The sequence below is a fragment of the Phoxinus phoxinus genome (assembly GCF_949152265.1).
Source record: "Phoxinus phoxinus genome assembly, chromosome: 16".
NCBI lineage: Eukaryota > Metazoa > Chordata > Actinopteri > Cypriniformes > Leuciscidae > Phoxinus > Phoxinus phoxinus.
Genome location: NC_136891.1, coordinates 27,718,168 through 27,744,479, shown reverse-complemented (window position 1 = coordinate 27,744,479; position 26,312 = coordinate 27,718,168). Strand labels below are relative to the sequence as shown.

At 40.4% G+C, this 26,312-nt stretch overlaps 1 protein-coding gene across 2 annotated transcripts in view; it reads right to left on the bottom strand.

Moving 5' to 3' along the window:
* Positions 1 to 252: 252 nt before the first annotated feature.
* jag2b (jagged canonical Notch ligand 2b) overlaps positions 253 to 26,312 on the bottom strand; it is a 51,537-nt gene continuing 25,477 nt past the window's right edge. The window contains exons 4-26 of one of the 2 annotated variants that reach the window (XM_079584353.1): positions 25,715 to 25,972; positions 24,353 to 24,413; positions 20,222 to 20,352; positions 19,519 to 19,638; positions 18,642 to 18,755; positions 16,869 to 16,982; positions 15,100 to 15,213; positions 14,719 to 14,765; positions 14,448 to 14,624; positions 10,920 to 11,082; positions 10,622 to 10,786; positions 9,862 to 9,975; positions 9,661 to 9,774; positions 9,464 to 9,577; positions 8,637 to 8,753; positions 8,459 to 8,486; positions 7,688 to 7,773; positions 7,214 to 7,327; positions 6,407 to 6,522; positions 6,064 to 6,315; positions 5,176 to 5,307; positions 2,635 to 2,785; positions 253 to 1,528 (exon numbers count right to left, since the gene is read on the bottom strand). In XM_079584353.1, coding sequence (XP_079440479.1) covers positions 1,005 to 1,528; positions 2,635 to 2,785; positions 5,176 to 5,307; positions 6,064 to 6,315; positions 6,407 to 6,522; positions 7,214 to 7,327; positions 7,688 to 7,773; positions 8,459 to 8,486; positions 8,637 to 8,753; positions 9,464 to 9,577; positions 9,661 to 9,774; positions 9,862 to 9,975; positions 10,622 to 10,786; positions 10,920 to 11,082; positions 14,448 to 14,624; positions 14,719 to 14,765; positions 15,100 to 15,213; positions 16,869 to 16,982; positions 18,642 to 18,755; positions 19,519 to 19,638; positions 20,222 to 20,352; positions 24,353 to 24,413; positions 25,715 to 25,972 — 3,326 coding nt within the window. In that variant the 3' untranslated portion in view covers positions 253 to 1,004. The remainder of the gene's footprint in view (positions 1,529 to 2,634; positions 2,786 to 5,175; positions 5,308 to 6,063; positions 6,316 to 6,406; positions 6,523 to 7,213; positions 7,328 to 7,687; positions 7,774 to 8,458; positions 8,487 to 8,636; positions 8,754 to 9,463; positions 9,578 to 9,660; positions 9,775 to 9,861; positions 9,976 to 10,621; positions 10,787 to 10,919; positions 11,083 to 14,447; positions 14,625 to 14,718; positions 14,766 to 15,099; positions 15,214 to 16,868; positions 16,983 to 18,641; positions 18,756 to 19,518; positions 19,639 to 20,221; positions 20,353 to 24,352; positions 24,414 to 25,714; positions 25,973 to 26,312) is intronic. The other variant, XM_079584354.1, reaches the window with a different exon arrangement.

Sequence of the window (26,312 nt, the reverse complement as noted above, 5' to 3'; positions counted from 1 at the left end):
GGCGAACACACGCCACAATACAGCACACGATCGTATAGGTGTCTACTGAAAACAAAAACCAACAACATAAGATGATCTCTGATTATATTTCTGTTCTGACTGTGGGACGCTGTATACATCTTACAAAACCTGCCATATCAACTGGCATAAATAAAAGGAATGGTGTAAAAAAAAAACAATAATAATCATAATATTTAAATCATAATAATAAAATAATAATAATAATAAAAAAGTGACTTAAGTTACTAAATTCAAATATACACAGCGACTCCTTTATTATATACACGTATGTACAGATCTCTTGTCTTTGTTTAAACAAATACCTTGATGGTGATATGGGAGCTGCTCTTAAGACCAGCCTCTCCGCTTTGTTGTGATCTATCGGGTCAGGAGACCCTAAAACCGAGGGGCTTGTCTGAAGGCACTTGCGATACTGCAATCCGTTTTGTAAAGAGCGTTCAGCCAAGACGACAGAAAGGACAGAAAAACAAGGCCACTTTATAGGCACTGCAGCCCTCCTCATGGACGACGAGCTCGGTAAGGCAGGCGTGGAAGGAGAACAGATGAACGTTTGAGGGGGGGGGGGGGGGGGGGGATCCCCCGAAGCCAGTGTCCTCCCCCCCCCCCCCCCGCTCGTGGTCTGCACCGAAATTGGGCCACTCGAAACAAAACCAAAAGCACAGCCATTTGTAAACAACAACATAAAAGTCTTTATATGGTTTCTCTCTCAAGTTCCTTATGAGTTCCTTAGTCCTGCACCTATTCCAGCTGTTTTTTTTTCTTTCCCGAAAACAAAGCGAGGCTTCTCGCCGCCTCCTCATTAAGTAATATAATATGCTTCCTCTGTACATAAAAAAAAAAAAAAAAAAAAGGAAAGAAAGAAATTTGCCACTTTATCAGCCTCAAAACATCTCGAAGAAGTCGAAAATAAAAATAACACATGGGGAAAAACTCAGTCTTTGTTTCTGAGATGGCCTTGGTCTCCTCGTCCTGCTCATCAGAGCTCATACGCAATGTTCTTTGTGCTCTTGGCCGATGGTGGCATTATTGACATTTTTACAGTTGTTATCCTTTGGGCTGAAGCCTGTCCAGTAGGGTGCTTTGAGGGAAGGGCCGCCACTGCCGCTGCTCTGCATGGTGCAGATCAGCCCGTTCTTGGTCCGCGCTTCAGGTTTAGAGTACTTTTGGATGGAACGCTTGCCCCCCTCCATCCCGCACCACTCTTCCACCAGCTCCAGCTCTTCCTCCTCCTCCTCCTCCTCGATCTCCTCATCTTCCCCGCTGTTGCAGGTCCGATCCGGGGAGCCCATGAGCTTGGTGCGCTCGTACTGGACGTCCCGGTTGTCTTTGTGCTGCGGCCGCGTCACTGGCCTCAGTGGCTCCCACTGGTTGTTGACGCTATCCTCCACAGGCACACGCTCTCGCCTCTCACGCTCTTTTCGCCGCTTGCGGGTCCACCAGACGCAGACAATGACACAGAAGACCCAGAGAACGCACAAAACAACGCACAGCACGGGCACCAGGTAGTCTGCGTGAAAAGAGAGTCAAGTCAGACATGGACCATCTGGGATTCATGCCAAGGAGGACATTTTTTTTTTACAAAAAGAGATCTATGACAAAAAAAAATTGGTCGAGAATGGAGATTTTGATTGGCCAGCATTGGATATTTCATTGCAGACACTCATTCAGCCAATTTTTTTTATTAACACAATATAATAATGTCTAATAAAAATAGCAATAAAAACTAAAATAATTATATAATAAATATATAATATATTATAATTATATAAATTAAATGTATAAATTATTTTGGTAACACTTTACAATATGGTCTCATTTGAACTAATAATGAGCAATACGTTTGTTACAGTATTTATTAATCTGTTCATGTTAGTTCATAAAAATACAGTCGTTCATGGTTTGTTCACACTGCATTAACTAATGTTAATAGTTATACGACTTTTGATTTTAATGATGCATTAATAAATGTGGAAATTAACATTAACTATGATTAATAAATGCTGTAGAAGTATTGTTCTTTCTTATTTTGTGTTAAAGTAGTTAACTAATATTAACAAATTAAACTTGTAAAGTGTTACCATTATTTTTAAGATCAAAATCCACCTAAACATTAATGTTCTATTGAATTTTTTTTTATACATTTTTCTAAAATTAGACAAAATAGTAAATTTCTTTCTTTCATGTTATCGGCCAAAAGGTTAAACAGAAATAACTTTTATTGGCCAGAACTTTAAAAAACAGAATCAGAGAAAAAGTCTAAGGTTTGTAAAGTAAAGTTGTTTCAATACCCTTCATTTACAAATACACATTGATATTATTTGTTTTAACCCATTTCTAATTTCCTCAACCTAAAAACACCTTTTCAGACATTACTTTTGTCCCATCATTCTCTTTAATATATTGCTGAGGCGATGACTGTGGAGGACTTGAATGACTGTCACACAGGTCTATGGCTTCCTGCCCACAACTGTTGAATCCTCTGAGCCTCTCAGTACCCTTTCCTCCTGTGACTCACAAAGACTGCACTAATTGATGGAGAAGGGGAATTGACACTCGGTCGGGAGTTGAAGGTTGGCTTTAGCCTTGAGGCCAGTTGGCCCCTGTTCCACTCACCCACTGGCTGGGACATGACCGGCATCTCCACTTTGACCTCGATGACGGCAAGCATGACGGTGCTGTTGTGCCGCTTGGACAGCATGCTGACTATGGTACTCGCAGCCTCCTGGATCTGACTGTGATTAGGCTGCTCATCCTGCTGGAACGACTGCAGGAGAAATAATGGGGTTTATATATATTATATATATCCCAAACATGTAGATGTATGTGGAAGCACAGATTCCAAGAAAGAATGAAAAACACCTACAAAGAATATGGAATTATTCACTAAAGTGTGAGATTTTGGGGCTCTGCTGCGTTGCCACTTAAAATCCTATATATGTTGATCCTCTACATCCAATTTTATGTCTTGTAAACTTGGTTTGGTTTTCTGTGAAGTTTTCTCCATTGTTGTTGAAAATTTCGCTCATTTGTCACCAAGATAATGTTTTCAAGCTAGCAAACATAGATTAAGTTTTATCAGATTTGAAGATTTCTTTTTGTAAAACATGCTGCATATTGTCAGTTCATATAGTAAAAAATGTGTGAATGGATCAGACACTACTGTACTCTGTAGTGTAGAGAAATGCATCTCTAGAAGAAAATTGAAAATAAGTTAAAAATCCAAGGATAGAGTATACATTTAATAAAAAGCACACTGATCCATCATGTTTACATCATACCAGTATTGCGGTACAGAACCAAAAAAAAAAAAAAGATTTGATATTAAAGTCCCTTATTAAAGCAATTCTAAAAAAAATTAGAAAAAATTCTAAACACTGTAATGTTTTAGCAATACATTTCTAACATTTATAAAGACTGAACTGTGAAGTACAGAATGGTGGAGTTAGACCGTTAAACAGTTTTTCACCATTGCTGTGTTCTGGATTTTTTGGGCGGGGCTAAAAACGGTGGCTCACTACTGTCGATGATGCACTAGAGCCCCTGACGCTGGCCCCTCCCCTAACAATAGAGCACATTCGCATCAGTTCGCAAGTTACTGTCAGTACTATTAGTTACAGCCTACAGTTTGCTAGCTAGCTATGCCTTCGTCAATGCGTACTAGCTGGATGAGATCACATACAAAACAGATCGTGTCCTTATTTAAATTTCCGAAAAACTATCAGATCAAGAAGAGGTGGATTCATTTTGTGAAGAGCCACCTTGATGGAGAGCTGAGGATCGCCGCCAAAACCTGCCTCTGTAATGATCATTTTACATGGGATAGATTTATAAACTTTCGTCGGAGACAACTGGGATTCACTGATAATCCGCTGTTACTGGTGAATGGGGCCGAACCGTCTATCTCCCGCCTCAGCCTTCATCCCCCTGTCGCGCCGACAACTGTGCCATCATCGGCAGTGCGTGCCCACCAATGAGTGCAAGTTGCCTTGTGTGCTTATTATGTTATAATTACAGTAGGCAGTCCACAGTAACTCCACAGTTGAGTGTGGCGACTGCAGCTTTCCCGCGAGTGGGCGTGGTTTTAGCGCAGCCAGTGGACACGCCCCCAGCGTTTGAGAGCTGAGACTACTGCTCATTTTTTCAAGATTTTGATAGCTTATTTTATGTACTTGCCGGCTTTTTTTATCATTCAAATTTGGCTGGGTGGCTAATAACACATTTTTCTGTGGTGTGACAAACTCAAAACACATACTTAATTTTGACTTTACAGGGACTTTAACTTATGACGATACGCTCAGCAAAATAACTAAAGTTAGAGCAGTCTTTATTTAAAAAAGCAGTTGTCGACTCAATCATTTCAACTCCATTCTGTTGTCAACATGCAAAAACCTGCAGCTGTTCAAAGTTCCTGCCTACAGGTTCCATTTTAATGAGTCAGGACATTTAAAGACGGGCCTTCGCTTCGGTTAGTGACTTGTTACAACACCGCAGGGATTTAGTATAATCTGACTGAGTATAAAGGATGCATTTGTAGGTAACCACTATTTGTAAGTAACTTCCGTGAGGCAGAATGTTTCATTGAACGCAGGAAATGTGGCTTCAAATTGCACAAAACTCGCCTGGCAGCACAAATATATTCATATCATTACCCAAGTATGGAGTTTTTGTTATCTCAAGAGATTATTTCAAGCTTATTTGGTTTTGCAAGCTTTTTTTTGTCTAAAGACAATAGTGTAGATCCTAAAGCTAAGTGTAAGATGTGCTGGAGCCCGGTTCCAGTGCTCTCTGTGTGGGTGGAGGGAATACTGCAATGCAGTACGGCCCGCTGCTGGTCAGTCAACTGAATCTCATTACAATATAATGGGCTGGTTTGAAGAGGGGGCCGGTTGGTATTGCTCTGGGCATCCGGGCATTTCGAGGAATCGCACTCGACTGGGTGAGGAAATCAAATTTGCATCCATTAACAGAACTGTGCAACGAATATCCAGGACCCCTATGGTTTTGACTTTCTATTCCACTCATAATAGATCTTAGGGGCCCACACAACACCGCTGTGTGAAGGGTAAAGACGTGCAGAGGACTCATGAATATAAAATGTGCGAGTATAGAAAGCGCTCCCTGTGCACAAAGGGTGAGTCTTCAAAATGTACTTACGATGGCCACCTCTACTGCGTCCTGGTTTTTGTAGGAGAGGTCACAAAGAACCAACAGCGTGTGATCTTTTGCCAGGCTCCGCGTGGCAGGCATATACCTCAGCTCTGAGCAGACATTCTCCACTGTCGTTCCCTAGAAAGTACACGGTGCATTCAGACCAATATTTAAGAAACAGCACTATTCTGGATCATAGTGGAATTACATTAAGAGGATCAAATACATCATTGACTTGTCAGAGAAAAAGGCATGACATAACATTACCACATGGTTTGGATAAAGTGTCCTGGTAATACAATGTTTTTATTGGACATATATCATGGATTTTGTACATATTACTGGGAATACCAATGTACTACATTACCATCATTGCTTTGTGGACATGGTACCCTAGTAATACCCTTTTTTCTGGATTTGTTTTAGACAGTTTTTGGAAGTAGACTCTGGCAATATTAAAGTACAATGCACTGCTATGGCTGATAGGTACCACATTTTTCTTGACAAAATACTGTTCAAAAGTTTAGGGGTTGGTAAGTTTTTTTATGTTTTTGAAAGACTGTTCACCAAGGCTGCATTTATTTGATCAAAAATACAGTGAAACATTTATATTTGGAAATGTTATTAATTTAAAACGACGTCTGTTTGAATATGTTTTCAAATGCAATGTATTAGCGCGATGGTAAAGCTGAATTTTCAGAGCCAAATTTCAGTGTTGCATGATCCTTCAGACAATGGCACTAACCAAGTATTATAACCAAGACATTTTCATTAAATCTCAAAGACAATGACAATGCCATGGAACTACCATCTGAAACCATCCCTCTGCCACAGTACCATCATAGGGCTTTTGTATAATGAAACAAAACACCAACTTGCTATATGAATACTTACTGTGGGTAGTTTGTCCCTATTGAATATAAGGGTGATGCGAGCACAGCTCTTGTCCAGATAGACTGAGTTGGGCTCACATTTGGTTTGGAGGGTTGGGGTGGCTTCAGGGCTTGAGCAAAACCCCCACTGGTGGCAAGGGGGAGAGAGGCACGTCAGGAAGTTGTGCTCCAGGCATTCACGACCTCCTGGACAGGAGTGAAGCTCTCGCCCTGGCGTCCCTGGCAACAGGCAAGGCTGCCGGCCACACACCACCTGAGAAAGAGGGTCATGAACACATGCATTATTTATTTATATAAATAAAAAGAGAGAAAAAAAGAAAAACACTTGTTCTTCAGACACTTACCTTGGTGCACTCCACTTTGCCGTTGACACATTGACAAGTGTTGCATTCTTCCTCCCAGCGGCTGCCATGCGGAAACTGAAGTCCAGCATAGTGACACGTCTTCCCAATGCCAATAACTGCGCCACAACACAAACACAAACACCGTAAGACTGGGGCCAATTCTAATTTAGGAGCAGATCCCTTTCCTCTCTGGAATGATCCAAGTCACATGATGCCAGGTCAGTGCTCCAATGCAGACACCGCCCACCTTTCATGTTGTTCACTCCTTAGGAACCATACTCCGCGTTTAGCTTTTTGTTAGCTTTTAGCTCATCTACACTAGTGTACTAGTGTGGCAAATCAGCATCTTAGAATGATTTCTGAAGGATTGTGTGACGCTGGGCTAAATTACATTGTAAAATACAATTACCATTTAAAATAACTGTTTTCAATTTTACAGTTTTACTTTATTTTAGATCAAATAAATGCAGCCTTGGAAGGCAAAAGAGACTTCTTTCAAAAAATATTTAAATTCTTACCGACCCCAAATGTGAACAGCTGTATATATATTTAAACTAAAAAATATTGACGACTCACTAGAGAGATTTTTGTCCAATTAAACGCTCTCTAGAGTGAGAATATCCCTCCCACAAATTCCACCTGCCTCCAATTAACAAATATAAATAATGTTTATGGAGCCTTTTTGCAGCATCAATGCAAAAGTCAATTGATTCCTTGGGGTCTTTAAGGTCTATCTCTCAATATGGACAAGCTGAGAGATAAGAGAAAAGAGATTGATTGTTTCAATTATTACACAATAACTCTTACACTCTTGGCATTGAGGTCCGGTGCGACCGAGTGGGCAGACACATCGGAAGCCATTGATCTCATCCACACAGGTGGCACCGTAGGCGCAGGGTGACGACTGGCACTCATCAATATCTGGTGAAGGAAAGAAAATATACATTCATCAATACGGCTACCGCCTTAGAAGATGTGGTCGGGAAAACTGCCATTTGAAGTCAATACACATTTATAAAGCACCAGGACCATGGCTGCACCTCAGAAAATGAGGCCGGGAAATGCATGGAATCTTTAAGGACTATTTTCTATGTCAGAGCCATCAATAGACACAAGGAGAGGAATTTTTTTTCCACTGGTTGAATAATTTATCTCCTCTGTCTGTCTGAGAGCCAGGGCTAACCTTTAACCCCAAAAGAGGTCAAAGGCCACTGGATGCTCGGTAATCCTCCAACACCCTCTTTCTATACATCCCCATTCTTTCCTCCTCGAGATACTCACTGATACGGCAGTCGGGTCCAGCGAATCCAGGGGCGCATTCACAGCGGAACCAGTTCACCCCGTCCACACAGATTCCTCCATTGTAGCTGCAAGGAGATGTGAGAACAATGAGGTTATTGGCTGAAAGAGACACCTTCAGCCCAGTGATTGACATAATACTTCCAACATGCATGCGTGGAAGGGGAAAGGCAGGAAAAACGGGGGAAGAAAAGACATGGACGAAGAGGGATGCGAGAGTGCCTAACTGCGTTTATCAATACCAGCACCTTTCAGATGCAAATCCCCCCAGTGGCTCCTTGCTGGGATCCCCACCCCCTACTCCCACCCCAACTCCCAAATCCCTTGCTCCCAGGTCAGCGATGAAGAAAGGCAAGAGGACAGAGTGGACTGGGAGAAAAAGAGCCTGTCCATCCCCTCCTCCCCTCACCGCTGGGGGTGCTCTTTTAGGGCCATCGGCTCTATTGTGGTCCCCATTAAAACCAGCCCAGGGTCTCCTGAGCTGTCGGATTTAGGGGTGATTTAAGGACATCTTTTCCCGTCTTTACAACCAGCATCCCCCCTTGAACCCCCCTTCGGTGCATCCGCTCAGAGAATGGGGGTTAGCGGGGCAGGAACAACATGGTGGAATAGGGCAGAAAGCCATGTAAGAAGGGTTATTCCAAGCCGTCTATGTTGTACAGGGAAGGGGAGGGTCGGCACAAACAGGCGGCCCCAGGCAGCATAGAGTAAACAAGAGGGGGAACAACTGCAGAGCCACATAGGTCTTCTTACCAGGGGTGAGGGTTGCAGTCGTTGATGTCTGTGGAACCAAAAGAGAGGAAGAAAGAGTCAATGCGAGACATTTGCGCATTGATCGAATGTAATTTAACACTTATGGATTGTGATGTTTGCTTTTACTGGTATGCAGACATGCACTGGCAGCTGAATTGTGAATGGGGAATTCACTCACTCTGAGCGCAGGTGGGCCCTTCCCAGCCGTCTTTACAGATGCAGGTGAACGTGTCACCACCACCCACGCACGTTCCTCCGTTCAGGCAGGGACTGGACGCACAAGTGCTGTTCTTTGCTGAAGTAGAAAAACGAAATGGAAAAGTTACAGGAAGTGAACCTTTCTTCAGACCTTTAGATCTCAAACTAGGGTCCCCCAGGGGTCTGTCGCCGATTGCTAGGGGTCTGCAGAAAATATCAGAATATGTTTCTAAATAAATAAATTATTTTACACCAATTTTCTGTTTATAATTTTTTTATTTTTTTTGATTCTCAACTAAAATTACATTCTTAATTATAAATGATAAATAAAAGCATTCATTCTGTTCAACCAAGATACAATATAAAAACTAAAAATAAGAAAAACAAAAGCTTTTGTTAAGAATGCAGGAAGTGTTTGGGAACAAACATTTATTTATTTGGATAAATATTTTTGTGTAGGCATTAAAAAAAAAAAGGTAAATAAAATTGTCAAAATTATTGAAAATATTTTAAAGCTCTGACCTAAATTAAGAGGTTAAAAAAAAAGAAAGACAAATGGAGGACCATTTATATAAATTAAACCACAATATAACACTACATTTATAAGTGTGTTTTTGTAAGAGTGTTGCAGAATTCCAAAGTTGATTGTGAGTATTAAGAGAGACTGATTTGATTATATAATTTGTGAGGGGAGTCTATAAATAGTTTAAGGCTTTGAAAGGCATTTTTCTTTCAGAAAGTTGAGAAACCCTGCTGTGCATGAGGCGAGTATAAAAACTGCACTCAGATTCCCAGAGGTGTACTCACCTGTGTTGCATGTACTCCCTCCCCATCCAGAAAGGCAGGCACAGCGGAAAGTGTCTCCGTGGTCATAGCAGGTCCCTCCATTACTGCATGTGGTGGCATCACATTGACTTTCACCTAAAAAGACACAAAATTACAGTTTAGCTATACAATAGGAAAAGAGGAAGTACTTTGACATAAAACAGGGAGATGTAACTTACGTGAATGACAGGTCTTTCCTTTCCAGCCATTGGCACATTCACAGTAGAAGTCGTTGACCAGGTCCACACAGTGACCGCCATTCTTACAAGGGCTCCGACTGCACTCGTTCACATCTGAGTGCAGAAACGCAAGTAACAAAAGGTAAGACTATGAATGTAAAGAAGGTCAAGATGAGGAGGCAGATGAAGAAAGACACTCACTGAGGTTACAGAGGTCACCCTCCCAGCCATCCGGACAGAAACACTGGAAAGAGCTGATCCCGTCGATACAGGTGCCTCCGTTTCGACACGGGTTGCTCACGCAGTCATTTATATCTGGGTAGTTGATATATAATTCTCATGAATATCAAGATTTTAGGATAAAATACATTGGTGCTCAAAAGACTACACTAAACATCATGAGTTCAAAATGTAATTTAAACATTGAAAAAAAAAAAAATTGTAAAAAGGGTTTAAACTAAATGAAATGAAACCGTATTATGTAAAATGAATAAGAAAAATGTATGATTCTGATGATCATCATCAATTTCTGGAGGCAAATTACAGTAAATGGGGTGACAAACCAAATACTAATACATTCTCAAATTAATTTAAATTTTTCAGTAACATTTTCATTTAGATATATGCTGCTGATAATATCATTTGGAACAAACTAAAGTAAAAAAAAAAAAATTCACAAGTGATTTTTTAATTCTCACTGTAAGTGTCATTTGTCTCAATTTCTTTAAACATTTTATTAATAAAACTAAATTTTTCTGTAATATTTATAATATTATTTATGACATAATTAATACTTAATTGGCCCAGAAGTACCTATGACAAATGACTAATATGAGCTTAATTATATTACCCATCTACTATGTAAGGATAAAGTAAATTGATGAAGAAGTGAACAAACGAGGAGGAATGGATTACGTTTCGAAAAGGAAAAGGTAAGGATGAAACTGTAAGGATGACTCACTCTCGTGGCAGTAGGCTCCTGTAAAGCCAGGCTCACAGGTGCAGGTGAAGTTGCCGGCTGGCAGGCTGATACAGCGGCCACGGGGACCACACACATTAGAGTTGATGTGTCTCACACCCCCATCTGAGCTGTTACTCGCCACAGCAATCGTACAGCTGTCAATCACTGAGAATGAAAAAACAAGCGGGAATAAGTGAACTATTGCGCACAATTTTTCAATTGATGATCAATGTACACATGCAGATAAACATCTTTGGCTGTTGCATTTTGGTTCGCGGGAGAACAGGACGGGCAGTACCTTGGCAAGGAGTTGTCTTGCAGTGGTCCTTGCGGTTTTCACAGGTCTTGCCCTCATAGTCTTCAGGACAGGCACAGTAGAAGTCACCCGGCAGGCTGTAGCACGAAGCCTTATTCTCACAGGGGTTCGACTCACAGGGGTTTGAGTGAGACAGACTCTCCACCTTCATACGAGACAGGGAGAATGATTTAGTGAATGAGTTAGGCCTAAGCTTTGTACTGCAAGTCCAAACTTAAACTAGAGATAAACAGTCAGGTAAGCTATGGAAGGCTCCCATAAGCCTAAAGCTAGCAAGACAGCACCATTACAATCACACAAGAGACCAATCAAAACAAACTGTGCAGCTAAATTTAGACATCCTTCCGCTCTTACCGAGCATATTCAACTGGGACGAGGAACACTTTTGCACATCTAGTTCTCCTTCTACCTCGACTTGGCCTTGTTCTGGTAAATAGTCTTAGAAATTAATCTTTTCCACAGAAACTCATAATGCTTACTATATTCTATATCTTCATATATTTAATATAAACTGCATATTATTTAATATATATATTTTTAAGTTTATATGGTCATGACAAATGGATTTCAAAATATACCATGTAATTATACAATTATTAAAATAATTATTACTATAAATGACAAAAAAAAAAAAAAAAAAAAAAACAGTATTACAACTTCACACTCATATAAATTGTTGTATTATTTGAAGTAATAATTATTGCTTTAATCATTTATAATTAAGCTAATAAGACAAAGTGGCTTTAGAAATGGCTTTTTTTTTTTACCATAAGTCTACCACTGGCCTACAATCCACACAGCAATCCATCATTTTGCAACGGAGTTTGTCAATCAGTCTGAGGTAGACTTAGGACACGTTCACATGTTCTGCGCTATTTGTTAACTACAGTCTAGGATGACATGCAGACGGACGTCTTGCCCATTGCATCATGTCTCTCGCCATGAGTGCCACATTTTTAGAATGCTGTGTCAAATTCTCTATGGGCCAAGGGGCAAGATTCATTTAGAAAATTAAAACAAACAATGCATTTCATGTATAACAGTGTACAATATAATAAACTCAACTACAAACTGTTTACTAATTAATGTGGGTTTCTGCAGCTTTCCAAGACCTTCTCAATGTCCCCACCGTTTTTCTCAAAAAAGCCTTTTCTAGAGATGATCCTCAGGGGAATTTAAACAACCTCTCTCAAGTACACATCATGCCAGCTGCCATGTAAGGTGTTAGTTCAGACCAAAACTCTGTTCTCCAAGTCTGCTGAATTTATTTTAGTAGGGATATACATTGTATATACTGGAAGCCGAAGGCCTGCACAGAGCACTTTTTCACAGGCAGTGATGTAAGAGGAATGTCTGCGAACGAGACTGTATCAAACAGAGCTACATAAAACTGCTAAAGCAGACAGATATAAGAGATAATCACCCATCTGTACTGGATCTGAAGAACAATCCAGTTGGACACGTTTCAAACAGTTGTATATTGGCGGGCAAAATCGGTTGACACATAATAATAAAAAAGATATATATATGTAGGCGAAAATCCCAAGCAAACAGGTCTCAGAACATTTTGGATAGTGGTTTGCATATTTCACTACATATAAATGTAGTAAATCACTACATATAAATGTAGTATTGCAGCTTTATTGCAATTACTTTTTTAGTTCAGTTAAACGGATTTGATCCCATATCAAAACGTGTCTGATTCTGTGTCAATACTGGACCAAGGCTTTATATGTAACCTCATGTGCACCTGCATGGAAAACAGTCCCACCGGATCAAAACCTTTCCTAGTATAGGCTCACTTCTCCAACAGACGGTATGGTCTAATGTAAGCGCATGGCACGCTAGGCATGAATATAACGTAAAAATCAAGGCCTTCTCTTTCCCGGGCTGATTGTGGGCGGGCGGCCAGGAGGCCAAGAGAAGAGTTGCCTCATTCACTACAGCTTATTTTTAGTGTACATGGTAAGATGAGACTGGCTCAGGACCAGCTTCCAGCAACTCTATGGAAGTCCATCTTTAGCCTGCCACTAGACTAACACTGGCTCCAAAACAGCAATGATGGCAACATGAAAAAATACTCCCGCCCGCCCTCCACCCAAACCCTGCTCTAGTTACCCTGGCGCACCTGTGGCCAAATAGCAGGCTTGATCTGCCTTACACCAAGGCTTTAATAACACACACGCAATGGTGGGGAAAGTATGAATGGAGAAGTGACACCATCTGCATTACTAAATGTCATCAATTAATCAAGACCAAGCCCCACAATTTCCATCTACTGATCATTGAAAGAGATATGATGAAGATATACCCTGAACCTGACTAAAATTGCTCTCATTTCCTATCTTGCTCATCGACATCTACTATATTTAATAGGGATGCACCGAATGTTCGGTAACCGAAATAAGTGAAAAGACGGAATAAATTTTACCGAACAATGGCGTTTTTGATGACGCGATCAAATGGCAACCAGCATAGAGTGAGAGGCAGCGGCGCGCAGCTCACACTTTATGAATCCAGCAAACATGTCGTCAGTGTGGAAGCATAAAGTGTCCGAGAAAGACGCAAAAATTGACATCTGCAAAAACTTAGGCTGCAGCACTACTTATTGTAATTCAAGTCAACGCGGAGATCAAGTCAGAGACACGTCTAACGCGAATCTTCAAAAAGAGTATAAAGTTATAAATTATGCGCACCAGAAGCGCTCTCAGACAGCAAGCGATCCCAAATTCACTTCTCTTTGCGCCTGAATGGTGAAATATTGACACACACAGGTGTCAGTCAAACTGCCCATCATGTGGAGTATCTTACGTATACAGTCGGTTATGGCTTAACCGCTCGGTGAAAACCGGATATGCGTCAGCATACTGCATTACTGGTTGATCCAAGTATTTGGTCTTAAAATGAAAGCAGCCTGTCCGTGTCATTTTAATGTTAATCAAACAACAAAAGATGCTATTTTTTGTTGTAGGCATACAAACGTTACATTCTTTCAGCAGTAGTTATGGGCCTAATATAAGCTCAAATATGGTCAAATAAAAATACGATTAGTTTAAAAATGTATTTATTTTAAGTTATATTGTGCTTTGTTAGTATAATGTCTGCTGGATTGTAAACAACATGTTCATTGTTAAATACACATTTTTAAATTGTAGTTTTGTAATTGATTTTTTCTTTGAAAAGCAAGACAAAATAGTAAAAAGCACATTTTGACCATTTCATTTATGCAATGGTGGAAAAATTGTCAAAATAAATGGGAGAAAAAAACAAACAGAAAAACCGTGTTCGGTATTCGTGCGTTTCATTATATTCGGTTTCAGCTTCGGCCAAGAATTTTCATTTCGGTGCATCCCTAATATTTAATATAGCCTATATAAAAATGGCAAAATGGCCAAAAATCGTTGAACAAAACAAGTATATCAGCATAAAATAAAATCCATCATGCTGAAAAACACTGACAAAAGGCTTTCTGTAAAAAAGTGTCTTTCACACTACAGTTAAGATTCTCACCTCACAGAGCATCCCTGCATAGTTTGAAGGGCATTCACAAACAAAGCTGTCCAGAATGACATGGCAGCGGCCGGCGTTCTGACACGGACCGCTGGCACATTTATTCCTTGAGACTTCACAGTGCAAGCCCACAAAGCCTGGAGGGCACTGGCAGTGGTAACCTCCATGAACCAGCTCCTGCACACACACAAATAAAAGGACACTTAATAACGAACAATTAACTGAGAAGCTAAAGTAAACCAGGAATTGTTTTGAATCCTAAAGGTTATACCTTGCAAGTTGCTCCATTCTGGCACTGTCCGTGGCAGCCATTGAGATCTACAGTCATGGGCAAAGTAAATGAAGCAATTAATCAATGGCTAAGTGGAGGAAATCAGGACAGCAGTTAGGAGAGACTGAAGACATGCGATTAACTCGAATTAGATGAGCTCTGTAAGTGCGCTGAAGATGGAAATGTTAGTTCAAACAACACAAACGTGAGGTAAAGCCAATGACCCAGCATGCAACAATAGGTGAAGCCTAAGACAAAATACACAGTGTGCAGAACCCCAAAGGGTATCAAGTGTCCGAAGAGGAAAGCCTGGCCGCCACCATAGAGTACGTGTTCAAAGATGAGGGAAAGGAGAGGAGAGGAGCATTAGGAGATACTGACTGATGTCACAGTTCTGTCCGGCCCATCCTTGAAAGCAGTCACAGTGATATCCACCAATCATGTTTTTGCAAGAGTGAGCATTTACACAAGGCTTCCCCATACACTCATTTGCATCTGTGAAATTGAGGGACAGAAAGAGTTGGGAGATTTTTTTGTAGACAATTGGTAGATTGAGAGATTGAAGAGGAGATGGGAAGTGTAGAGTAGCAAGAGAGAGGCAGAGAAATCTGAGATCTTGTTGTGTAACCCCACCACCATTAAGCCCATTGAAAATCTGTTGGCTTGAAACTCTAACAGTCACAACGATGCCAGTCTACTTGACTTCCTGATCAATGACCATTACACAGCAAAAAAAAAACAACAACTTTAAATCAGTATATTTAGATTGTGTTCTAATAAAAATATCACAACACTCTTAAACAAAATTTTACTCGAAAAGCACAAATAGACATTATGACTTAAATGACCTTAATTATAGCATATATACAATTTTTAATAATTATATACTTATATAAAAGTTCTCACACCACCAAAGCTGCATTTATTTGATCAAAAATACAATAACTTTTCTTTTTTTATATTGCATTTTAATATTAAAATGTTATTAATTCCTGCGATGGCTGAATTTTCAGCATCATTACTCAAGTCTTCAGTCACATGATCCGTCAGAAATAATTATAATATGCTGATTTGCATTTCTTTTTATTATCAATGTTGAAAACTGTTGTTTTTGTAGAAACCATGATACATTTTTTTATTCTTTGATGTATATAAAGTTCAAAAGAACAGCATTTATCTGAAATAAAAATATATTTAACATTCTAAATGTCTTTACTGTCACTTGATCAATTTAATGTGTCCTTGTTGAATCAAATGTAGATTTTATTTTTAAAAAATCTGTTTAAAAAAAGAAAAGTTCAAAAGACAAAAAGTTCTCTGAAAAAAAATCTAGGTATATATATATATATATAGCTACAAATTTTTTTATTGTAAACTAAGGGTCCACTCGTAATCACCCCTCCTTCTGCTAGTCTCTCCCCAATTAGCCTACAGCAGGTGACCAGCCAGTTCAGGGGGCTATGACTCTTTTGACTTTGCCATGAAAAAACTAGTGCTTATTAGGCGTTTAAATATTCATCAGGGGCCCCTAGTGAGGTGCGCTCCACTCCCCTGCGCACCTGTCCTCTGAGAAACACGACTCCCCACTGTGCTCAGGCCTGGCTCTTGTGAGAGAAACCCAAGCTGGAGGCTAAGGTTCGAAGCGTAAGACGAGCAGACCAACTCCTGTTCCCACCCCACGCTTGTTTACAGGTCACAATCCACTTCCTTTCACATTCATCACTTCCCCTGACAAGAGCTGCACACTATTGTGAGCAGAAGGATGATGGAAAATCCTGTGGCGCCTGCGATGTGCCATCTAATCTAGCCTTAGATCCAGGTCTAAGGCTGACCCTCCATGTAACATATGCATATATAGCTGTCTTACAAGCAACAAGGATCAGGTTCCCGCTATTACCAGTTTCTCATGTAGACTAATCAAATCACTTGTCTTGCTTTGCCTAAAAAACATGCACGCTTGTATAAAGTGCATGTAATTTAGAACTAACACACCATATTCAACCATTCGGATGCAAAATGGATCGATTTTTTGGCAAAGAGAAAAAATTAATATGGCGTGAGTGGATGGTCCAATGAATAGTATATTAAAAACGTGCATGAATGCTGTAGTTCAAAACACGCTTGCAATAAAGGGGGAATCTCAATCTTACCGATTTGACAGGTCTTCCCAACCCACTGAGGAGGGCAGACACACTCAAAGCCATTTTCCAGGTCGATACATGTTCCGCCTTGCGCACACGGGCTGGAGGCACATTCATCCATGTCTGCAACATCAACACAAAATCATGTTACGTTCTGCAGATATGAAAAATGATCAACTGAAACTGTGCTTTAAAAAAAGCTCCTTGAGACCATATTGAGATATTATAGGATATGCATCACATACTATTATGGGATGTTTTCAGTTTTATCCATATAAACATTCAAACTGGGCAATTTTACACCCAGCATGGGTGTGTGCTGTGTGGGTTATTCAATGCCCACTACACACACACACACACACACACACAGGATCAGTGCTGCTGTGCCAACCCGTCTTAATCGTTAATCTATTGCAGAATTTTCAGAGCAACATTAAAAACAAACAAAAAAATCCAACAGCAAGCTGAAAACTATATTATGCACTCCTAAGTGAATATAATGTGCAATCAATTCCTATGTCAACAAGGTGTAACTAATTCAACTGACGTACAGTCACATGAGTTTAAGTGTATTTTACAATAGCTTCACACATTAGACTTATGTTACTGTGCGTAATGTGAAGCTGTGTTTGCAGATTTTGCACTGATACTAGACATTATTATTTTGTTATTATTAATGTTATCTTCTGGTTTGCATCCATCAAATATAATATAATATAATATAATATAATATAATATAATATAATATAATATAATATAATATAATATAATATAATATAATAGTGATGGTAGAGTTGGAGAAAAGGCGGGAGAAAGTGTCAGTGCGTTCATCAGAGAGAGCTTTTCTTTATGCAAGACAGTAAAGCGATTACAGCTTGATATAATCCAGGTCGCCAGATTAGCTGCTATTAGAGCACAAATCATTACAGTTTTAATACGGGCACAAAAGGCACAAAGAACCGAGCAGCAGCTATTCGAAATCTGGAAGAAAATGGGAGGAAACAAAAACAAGAGAAATTCCTCCCTCCTTTCTTCTCCCTTTAGCCTTATACATATATTGTGGTGAATGGGGTGGAGCGGGGTGTGTAAAAGGGTCAGACAGGCAAGTGAAGAGGGAAAGGTGGGGGGAAAACCTTTATGGGTGAAATGGTGGGTGGGTGGGGGGGGGGGGGATTCCCAAATTCCAGCAGGGACCCTGCTGTTGCTATGACGATGGAAACACAGGCCCATATGTGCGATGGAGGAAACAGAGGAGGTAGGATGTGGAGGGAGTGATGAAGAGTGTCAGAAATACCAATAATTAAAACACTAAAAGTGAGAACCACATTTGCAACTGATCCATTTTGAGCCCTGTGGCACTAAAAGAGGGATGCTTTGAGGCACCGGAGGAGTGGAGAAGGAAGGGAAGACCATGACACACTGCATTCACAATTTGTGAAGCCAAATGCTGGTTCAAAGTGAAGACAGATTATGCAAATCCACCCTGTCTCAGTGATGGGTATCACCAGGCTCTAATCCGGGACCAGTAAGAGCTCAAGCTCCGCTCGCCATGCAAAGAGACCCCGCTGTGCTGCCAAGATCCAGGACCGGCTTCCTCTGCCAGATACCTGACAAATCCCAGCATGACAAACAGCCAAGCGGCACACTGGCCACAGCATCTGGACACATGTTGGGGAGGGGGCGGGTGTCTGTGCTCGTCTAAGTCTATAACCAGGTCTCCAGACAGAACAGATCGGGCCATAGTGAGAGTCAGAGAGGAAGGTGCACGAAAGATTTACATACCTTTAGCACAAGTGGGTCCCTCCCAGCCTGGTGGACACTGGCATTCAAATCCAGTTGGGACTTCGTGACATGTACCTCCGTTCGCACAGGGGTTGGATACACAAGCATGTTCGGCTGCAAAAACACAATGGTATGTGTCATTAATATAGACGGATACATCTCATATAAAGCACACCAACTGGCACAGCTTCAATCATCCAGTCTTGGGTGAGAAATATTATCTATCCATTCATACATCTATCTATGGATCCATCCATTCATTTATTTATCCATCCTTGCATCCATTTATCCATCCATTCCTTTATTTACCAATCCATTAATGCATCCATCCATGTAATCCATTTATCCATACATGCATCCCATCTTTTATCCATCCATTCATTCTTTTATCCATCCATTCATTATTTTATCTTTTATCCATCCATTCATTCTTTTATCCATACATCCATCCATACCTTCTTTTACCCAACCATCCATCCATCCATCCATTCATTCATTCTTTTATCTTTTATCCATCCATCCATCCATCCATCCATCCATACCTTCTTTTACCCATCCATCCCTTCTTTTACCCATCCATCCATCCATCCATCCCTTATTTTATTAATCTATCCCTTCTATCAATCCATCCAACCCTTCTTTTATCCATCCATCCACCTATCCATCCAATCAACCCCTTTTTATCCATTCAGCCATTCCTTCTTTTATCAATCCACCCACCCACCCATCCCTCCCTCCTTTTATCAATCCACCCACCCACCCATCCATCCCTCCCTCCTTCTATCAATCCGTCCATCCATCCAATCCACCCACCCACCCATTCATCCAGACAGCACTTTCATTTACCAAATTCCCCCCTCCATCTGTAGAGACTTACCAATTTCACAGTTCTTGCCAGAGTATCCTTCAGGACAGGCACAGTTATATTCATCCGGTTCAGAGTTCATGCAGGTCCCGCCATTGACGCAGGGATGGTGTGTGCCGCAGTAGTTCAGATCTTCAAGGACACATAAAAACAATGAACTAGGGTGCTTGTTCTTGAGACTATGGGGGAAGGAATACTAACAATGAATTCAGATTTTTTTTAAGCCTGCTAACATTTTCTATTTGAATGACTACACTTGGCAAACTATTGCTGGACTCCCAGCAGACCTTGTAAGGCGAGGCTCATAAAAGCTGGTAAATAAATAAAGAGAACTGTAGGCACATCTCAGCTGCTTCTCATTCCTAACCACCTTCCAGGACGCACGCTGACCAACAGATCAGATATCCGAGCGCCACTCCAATCACAACCACAATATCCAAAGTGTGTGTTTGTGCGCGCATTGTCACATGATGCACAGCCTGTGCTGACATCGCAGCCAACAAACCAGCTCAGTGTAGGATGCTGTAGTTCCATTTAACACCATGATATGAATTTGCTGCCCTGGCACCTCCGTGGCTGGATATTCGCGGGCTTAAATTCATTCTGATCTACTGCTGACCATTTTATGGGTCAATTCCAGGTTGACCTCAATTTCTCAAAACTAACTAGGCCAAATCATCAGCATCAGCGTGTGTGATGCATTTCGGACCCTTACCTTTATCGCAGAGGAGGCCGCCCCAGTTCTTGTCGCAAGTGCACTGCCAGGGTATAACACAGGTCCCGTGCAAGCAGCCAGGGTAAGGCAGACACTCGTCACAGAACTGGCCCTGCCAGCCGTAGTTGCACCTGAAAATCACATAAGCGTGTTAACACTTAAAATGCCACGGAGGTTGAAATATCTTAACGACAGACAAGAAACAAACATACAGATGCACATCACTGCCCTGACACCTAATCTTAGGATAAGGCGACATTCCGGGCGACAAAGGTTAAGAACACTTTCACAACTGCGCACAGACGCACACTCCGCCCCCCACCCCGGGCGGTTTGGTCGTAGCCCGGCGGCACAGAGGGAAATGCTGCAGAGGGGTTAACAAATTATTGGTTTACAGCAACACTCCGCTATTCCAAGGCCTGTAGTGCGCTCTCTTCATCCCCACCACACCCCTCACCCAGCTGTCTTGTCATTTCTGAGCAGGCTATTTTAAGACAGCTCTCCTGCAGAAGAGGTATGGACTAACTCCAGCTGCCGAGTGGAGAGACGCTGTCTGCATATCTCAACCACAGAGCTAACGCTTACTAGCCTTACAAAGAAGTACTGTGGTGGTACCATGGTACAGTGATGGGTTCAGATGGAAATACCACAGTACTTTGAGAAATAGACAGCAAAGAATTAAGATCTGAATTTACCATTGGGTTGACATAGTACTCCTAATAACAACAACAACAACATGTTTATCTATTAACATGTTAACATTTTTATGATATGAAACCATGGGTAACATGGTTAAATGCTGTAATAATTGAATATAGGATAAATTATAAATATACTGCACACTACATGTGGTGATAATGCATTAAGAAATAAAATTCAGGCCCACGATTGGGATCACATCAGCTTACAATAACAGGCAAATGTGCTCTTTGAAGAGGTACACACCTGGCACATTCTCTGCGTGGAGGCCTTGATCCAAATCCACTTATAACATCTCCAGTGAGGTCTCTGAAATAGCCCCCTAGATCTGTGCCCAAGGGGCAGGCCAGAGGCTGGATTACTTACACCAGAGCACACACAGCCTCGCACTGCCCAGTAACAACCTTAGTATTGTATGAAAGAGCATGTAGGCAGCAGAGTGTGTGGGGTGAGTGTGAACCCTGCCTGTTCACGGGGGCGTTCAGCTCTGCTGAGCACTGCCAAACATAAGCTTGCTAACTAACTCACTCCAACGAGAAAGTTGCATTGCATTTACTTTCTGTGTCAGGACATGGCCACAGCAGCCATGAAAAAAAATACCTTAAACTTAAATCATAAATGCATCTCTCGCATTTTTGTCTTTCGCATTTGATTTGCAGCAAGGGTTTGCAGTGCCTCCAAAATGTGTTTGGCCAGTTAAAGTAAGAGTTCACCCAAAAAATATTGATCGAAACTTATAGAGTGGTGTAGGGATGACATATTTTTTGAAGGCCAATTCCAACGTCCTGACGTCATTAGGGTTTTTGGTTGGGTTTTGGTGAAATGCTTGAAATATGGTCTGTAGTGAGCACAAGCTCAAGATATTTTCACATTTTATCCTACAATATAAAACACATTAGTAATACCCTCTTGTGATTTTTAAGACTTTTACTTATCTTGTAAAACGCTAATAAGTGGCTAAATAGGACTACAACGGTTGGCAGGGACATTAAACGCCATCAGCCGAACAGGTAAACTCATCTACTTGCTAGTCTGTTTTCTCAGCTTCGTTGTGTTTTTAAATTCGCAATTACAAACTATTATAACTCAAACGTTCAGGGAAAATCTTTTTAAACAAAGACTGAAAGAGTTATCAGAAACTTAGTGATGGTGACGGTAAAGTCATGCGACCGTGGTGTAGTTCATTTATAGCCGGTGTTGGGCAGTAACGCATTACTTGGTAGCGTGTTACTGTAATTTGATTTCTTTTTAGCGACAGAGTAATTAACGCGTTATTTTCAAAATAGTAATTAAGAGTATAGTTCCAAGCCCAATTTAATATACTTTAGTTTACAGTGATACGGATGATAACGTTCGGGTTGAAAGTTAAAAAAACATCTGCCATCCTTGCATCACTCTATTGGACCCCATTGACTATAACTGTGTTGATGAAAACAACTGAATTTAAAATATAGATTTTTCTTTGTTCATTTTTTGGATGAACTATCCCTTTATCACAAAACAAAACTTACTGGAAGTAATTCAATTTTAAGTGTGGCAAAGATTTGTGGCCCACTACTGAATCTACTGGTTAATTAAAAATGTTATGTCTGTGGCAAACTTAGTCCTCTAGTCTCCACCTTCTTCCTTCCCAGGACTATCAAGCTAGTGACGGCAGGGAATCAAGTCACCATATCCTGCAAGAACTCACAGAACTTCCCAAATATTCAAATTCTAAAATAACATATTGGCCTCTGTTTCCTAGCCCGGTTCCAGAAGCTCTTTCGTCCAGGCCATCGAGAAGCTTGGTACATGATGTCCTAAAGCATGTTTTTGGCCCCCCATGTCCCTTGAGGCGCCACACTTGGCCTTTATGATGCCAGAGGCTTCAAAATAGCCTTGTCCCTTTTAAACTGTTCAAGTCTAGTAGCAGGTAAAGGAGAGCAGCAGAATGAGGGCAGGTATATCTGGAAAATTGAAGCGTGAGATGTTTTTAAAAGAGAATGTCTGAATGATTTGTTGCCAAAAGATTCCAGTATGTCATCATCGTCTAGAGTGACTTCCTGGTTTAGACACCTCTGGATCTACTCATTCCCTGCCCTTAGACCGAGTGAGGTTGAAGGTGGAATGGACAAAAAAAGGCTTTTCTCCTCCCAAAGACTAAGAGCTTTTCCTGTGGCAAAGGAAGAGGGCAGAGCTAAGCTACAGGAAGACAACTAAAAGGAGAACATGATGTGGGACGGTGAGGTGGATTTCACACCGAGTTCCACAGGAAGCGTCAGAGTTTCCTGTGACAGTAAGTGCATACCACCATTTGATTTAATTATCTTTTGATGATAACCTCCAAAACACAAGGAATGCGTGACACTGATTTGGGTAACTTTCCAAAAAGTCAAATTGCCACTAGATTTTTTATAGTTTACATAGTTTATAAAAGTTCTTTCAGTTTGCCCATGAACAACTAAGGTGGTCTGACCGTTTTTAAGGTTGCTACAGTGTTCTGGGTGGCTTAAAGGTCCCAACTCAAAAGACCCCAATCTGAAGGTCCCTTGAAATGACTCAGGCGAAAGTTGTACATCAACAAATTAGTGTAACAGGTGTTACGTCAAAGAGTTTTAAAACCCTTAAGGGTTAGTTCACCCAAAAATTACAATTCTGTCAATTAATCATGTACCGGTAATTATTTAATTACATTACACCCTCATGTCATATTAAACTGCTTTCCTTTATCTTCAAAAAACTAATATTTTAATATTTATGCCCCTCCATTGAAAGTCCACGCAACAAAAACAAAGAGAAAAAAAAAGAGAAAAGATCATAAAATAAATCTATACGAATCACGCTGTTAAATCCAAGTCTTCTGATTAGACATGATTGCTTTAAATGTTGAACAGATTTAATTTGTTTACATATAAAGATTGAATAAACAACATCGAGGTCATCAAATATGGCAAACGGAAGCTCAACCGCACTTGCGTGACATGCGAAAACAAAACCTCAATGGTTCTCGCGGCAGCCCAGACATGCTTGCTTGTTTTGTGTGAATGTACTTTCAATGGAGGAAACAACTCCGCTTCATTAATATCTTCATTCAGTATTATGGTTGAGGCGACATGGACGAGAGTAGATTATTAAATTACAGTTTTCCTTTTTGGGTGAACTATCCCATAGAATATAAACAAAAGTAATAGTGACGCCTTAAAGTATTTCAGCCCATCAAATGATAATCGATCACAACTTTTAAACACACTTGAGAAAATATAGCGTGATTAAAAAAGCATATAAAACAAAAACAGCTTGCACAAACAAAGGCTTCACTGCACTAATTAATTAATTAATGGTAAGGTAAACAAATGAAAAGACCTTATCAGCATGAGCACATATGGCCCTGCTGAAATTAAGGAGCCAGATTAACCCGACCAACCGAGCATGAAATGATGCTCAAACACTTACTTGCATTCTCCAGGCACCATACAGCCTCCGTGAATCAGATTACAACCCTGCTTGCAGATCGCTGAGAGAGGAGAGGGAGAGAGGGAGAGAGGGAGGAGAGTTAGTCTTGTTTGTTTGTGTTGCCTTACAAGTGCGACAAGATAAATTCATCACGCTCGCTGTGACAGAAGACAACTTTATGGCCTGAACACACACATACGTTTGCCCTTATCCACCCCCATTACAGCCACCTACTCGTACCCCATGCTCATTAGGACAGTGCCTGGTGATTTACTGCCTTTCTTTAGTGCAATATATACACACACACGCACTCACAGCTTTGGAACAGAGGCGTTTAGGTTGTCTGCAGTTCTGGGTTAAAGACATCAAAAACACCAGCATCACCCAAATTAATTGAGCTAATGGAAAGTGTGACTCCAGGGCTGCAGAGGTGTTGTTTACAACACAATCTCACCTCCAGGCAGAGGAGCAAAGATCGCAGGGCTGTGAAAACACTGATAGCAGCAGGTCTCTTTACAGGGTTGTAAAGGGCAAGATTTAACAGGGTTCCTCTCTATATGCTTCAAGACACCAGCCAGCGCTAGTTCATCCTTTATCGAGGGCAATGTGGCTAATAATACTTAGCTACATATTGGGGATAGACGATATATTGTTACAGTTATTATCTTTATTTAAAAATATGTTATGTTGTGATGCCTAAATTGTGGCTTTTAAAACAATTAAGTTTAGTGCAGTATTGGAATTGTTTACTAAAACTAATGAAATTGACAAAAGAAAATTACAAAACTACACAATTTTTAATTAAAATCAATTTGAAAATGTACAAATAAAAGCCAATTCAATTCTAGTAAATGATAAAAAGCTAATAAACAATATAATAGTAGGGTTGTAAACGATTAATCGCAATTAATCGAATCCAAAATAAAAGTTTGTGTTTACATAATATATGTGTGTGTATTGTGTAGAATTATTTTGTATATATAAATACACACACATGCATGTATATATTTAAGATTTTTATTTATTTATATATAAAATAGTTCTATTTATACATAATATAAATCATATAAAAAATATATATGCAGTATATAAATCCAAATATTTCTCAAATATATACATGCATGTGTGTGTATTTATATATATATATACAAAGTAATTATACACAATACACACACATATATTATGTAAACAAACTTTTATTTTGGATTCGATTAATCGCGATTAATCGTTTACAGCCTTATATAATAGTGTAAAATCATACTAAAATAACACTTATGTATAATATTTAATATTGGCCATTTATTGGTCATGATATTAAACTGAAATGCTAAGTACAAAATACAGATGGTCAACAGCACTAACCCGTCCGGCAGTCCACTCCCATCCAGCCATCTAGACATACAATATTTCCCGTTGGATCGCAGCGGTAGTGGCCGAAGTAGTCGTCGCGGGGCCGGCACTGCTTGTTGCACTTACTCCCATAGTAGTTCTCGTCACACCTGACCCGGAGTCGGTACTCGATGTGGGCCGTGGTGCTGGTGTGCCGGATGGGCTGCCAGTGGTCGCCGGGATTCACCATGCCAACGTGTGTGTGGCGTTCAATCAAATTATCCTCACCAGCTAAAAGAAAAGAAAAGTAGAAACAGAGATCATGTGCTTTGTTAATAATCAGAATTAAGGGGACACACGGCAGGCAAACATTTTATTTTTTTCATTTTTTTACAGGTCAATTCAGAGATTTTGGGCTATTATTTGTCTTCAATAGCATGTCTTCTTTCAGACTTGTGGTGAAAAAAAAAGTCCAAAATACACATTTGGGTCTTTATTTTACTACACTTTGTCTATTTGGGTCTGTAGATTTGTCCTAAATTCAACAAAAGTTGGCGTTCTAAATCAACATGTTGCTCCGTGATCGCTGTCTGCACCCTGTCATCACATACCGTTGGAAAGCTCTCTCTCT